The sequence below is a fragment of the Hipposideros armiger genome, unplaced genomic scaffold, assembly GCF_001890085.2.
Source record: "Hipposideros armiger isolate ML-2016 unplaced genomic scaffold, ASM189008v1 scaffold_66, whole genome shotgun sequence".
In the NCBI taxonomy this organism is placed as follows: domain Eukaryota; kingdom Metazoa; phylum Chordata; class Mammalia; order Chiroptera; family Hipposideridae; genus Hipposideros; species Hipposideros armiger.
Window position 1 is genome coordinate 3,453,513 of NW_017731416.1, and position 2,510 is coordinate 3,456,022.

Consider the following 2,510-nt stretch of genomic DNA (forward strand, 5'->3'; position numbering starts at 1 on the left):
GTTTTCTAATTTCCTTTGTGATTCCTTTTTTAATCCATGGGTTATTTAGAAGCACTGTTTAATTTTCAAATACTTGGGGATTTTCCATTTATTTTTCTGTTTATTGATTTCTAGTTTAATTTTTGTGTCATCAGAGAACACACTCTGTATGACTTCAATCCTTTTATTTCCCTTTTTTATGGTCCAAAATATTTGTGAATGTTCCACATGCTCTTGAAAATAACGTGCATTCTGCTGTTCATCAGAATGCCCTATAAATGTCAATTAGAGTAATTTGGTTAATAGTGTTAAAGTTTTCCATGTGCTTACTGATATTATCTCTACTTTTCTGTTTCTCTATTGAGAAGGGTGTTGAAATCTCCAACCACAATTATAGATTTATCTACTTCTCCTTCAGTTCCATAGATTTTTGCCTCTTCTATATTAAAGCTCTACATTTAGAATTGTTGTATCCTTTTGGTGAAATGACCATCATCATAAAATATCTCTTTTTTCCCCAGTAATATTCCTGGTTCTGAAGTATACTGTCTGATATTAATGTAGCCTCTTCAGCTTTCTTATTAGTTGGCATATTTTTGTATATGTTTTCCATCCATTTACTTTTAACCTATCTGTAACATTATTTTTAAAATCATTTTTATTCCTTTTGCTTTATTTGGGTCTTCTGATTCTATCTTCCATTTCTCCTGATATGCTTATGTTTTCATTTACATCTTTCTAGATATTTGTAAGATTTACAATAATGTTTTAAGGTTGTCTAATTCTATCATCTCTTTCACTTTGGACCTGCTTCTGTGATTGAATTATCTCCTGGTTATGGATTCCCTTCTTTGCATGCCTGGTAACTTTTGATTGTCAATTTTACATTGTTGTGTGAAGAATTTTTTTACTACTTTACTGAGTGTTGAACTTGGCTCAGCATGCAGTAAGTTTCTTGAGATTTGATCCTTTTGAACCTTATTATTAAGGATTGTAAAGGGGAGAGGTCTAAAGTAACCTTTACACTAGGACTAATTTAGTATCATTTCTCCTCAGCCTCAATAACCTTTAACATTTCTTGTAGTGCAAGTCTGCTGGTGACAAATACTTCTGCCTTTAAAAAACAAAACAAAACTGAAAATGTTCTCCATTTCATCCTCAATTTTTGAAGGATATTTTTGCTGGATACAGAATTTTAGGGTGACTTTAATTCCCCAGCCATTTAAAGATGTCATCTCGCTATTTGCTGGCTTAAACAATTTTTGATGAGAAGTCAGCAATCATTTTTTTCCTCTGCATAATGTGCTACTTCTTCCTCAGTCTGCTTTTAAGATTTTCTTTATATCTTTGGTTTTCAGCAATTTGAAAATGATGTGCAACATAAGTGTGTTTATGCTGCTTGTAATGTGTTGAGCTTCTTGGATCTCTTTTATAATTTTATTTCTCCACTGAGATCTTTTGCCACACATCATGGCCATTTTTCCTTTAAATTCTTAAACTTATGTGTCATAGCTTTTAAAATCCTTTGTCTGCTAATTCCAAAAATCTATCATCTCCACATCTGTTTCTGTTCATTTTTTCCTCCCAGTTATGGATCACGCCTGCTTCTTATTATGTCCACTAATCTATATTATATCCTGATAACATAGATGCTACACTGAGAGTTTGGAATGTGTTGACTTCCTTTAAAAAATGTTGAGGTTTGTTCAAGCAAGCAGTTAATCTATTGGAAAGTCAGCTTGGTTTTGTCTAAACTTGTACGATTTGTTAGGATGGCCTTTCTGAGGTCTCAAAAGAACACGGGAGTTCCACAAGGTCTCCCTAGTCCACCATATCAGGACACAAATGCCTTCCATCTCCCAGCATTGTGTAACCTCTAGAATCTGCATTCAGCTCATAGTCCCACCCCTCTACCCCAATAGCTGTTCTCTGCTAGCCCTTACTGACTCTCATCTTGGACACATGTAGCTCAGTATTTGGCCAAGGGCTCAAGGGTTCCTTACACACATTTCTGGTGCCTATCTCTGCACATAAACCCCATTCCTGTACCCTGCCCCATTTACAGCCACCTCAACAAACCCAAACTTCTATCTTTGTTTCACCTGCTTAGTGATACCACTGGTTCTCTGCTGGGTTCTAATTTCATATGCCAAACTTTACAAAATATCCCTAGCTAGAAAGCTGATCTGAATGTGTAGTAACCTCCTATATTTATCTTTCCTGAAAGATCACAGCCCTATACCATCTGGATGTCCAATACCTGAAAACAGTTGCTTCAAATATTTTTTTCCCAGTTTTACAAATCTTCACCTTGGGAGCACATAAACGTTTAAGACAAGGTAAACAGTATTAGGTGCAGGGACAAATTAAAATAGGTAAAATGAGGGGCTGGCTGAATAGCTCAGTTAGTTAAGAGCGCAAGCTCTGAGCAACAGAGTCACCGGTTCGATTCCCACATGGGCCAGTGAGCTGCACCCGAGCTGAGCTGCTGCTGAGCTGCCAACAGGTGGCAGGATGGCTCAGCTGGTGAG

General features: G+C 36.4%; 1 protein-coding gene across 1 annotated transcript in view; it reads right to left on the reverse strand.

The window, feature by feature from the left end:
• The window catches only part of RAD50 (RAD50 double strand break repair protein), a 101,531-nt gene that overhangs the window by 81,755 nt on the left and 17,266 nt on the right, over positions 1 to 2,510 (reverse strand). The window contains exons 3-4 of the mRNA XM_019642161.1: positions 2,445 to 2,449; positions 1,539 to 1,548 (exon numbers count right to left, since the gene is read on the reverse strand). Coding sequence (XP_019497706.1) covers positions 1,539 to 1,548; positions 2,445 to 2,449 — 15 coding nt within the window. The remainder of the gene's footprint in view (positions 1 to 1,538; positions 1,549 to 2,444; positions 2,450 to 2,510) is intronic.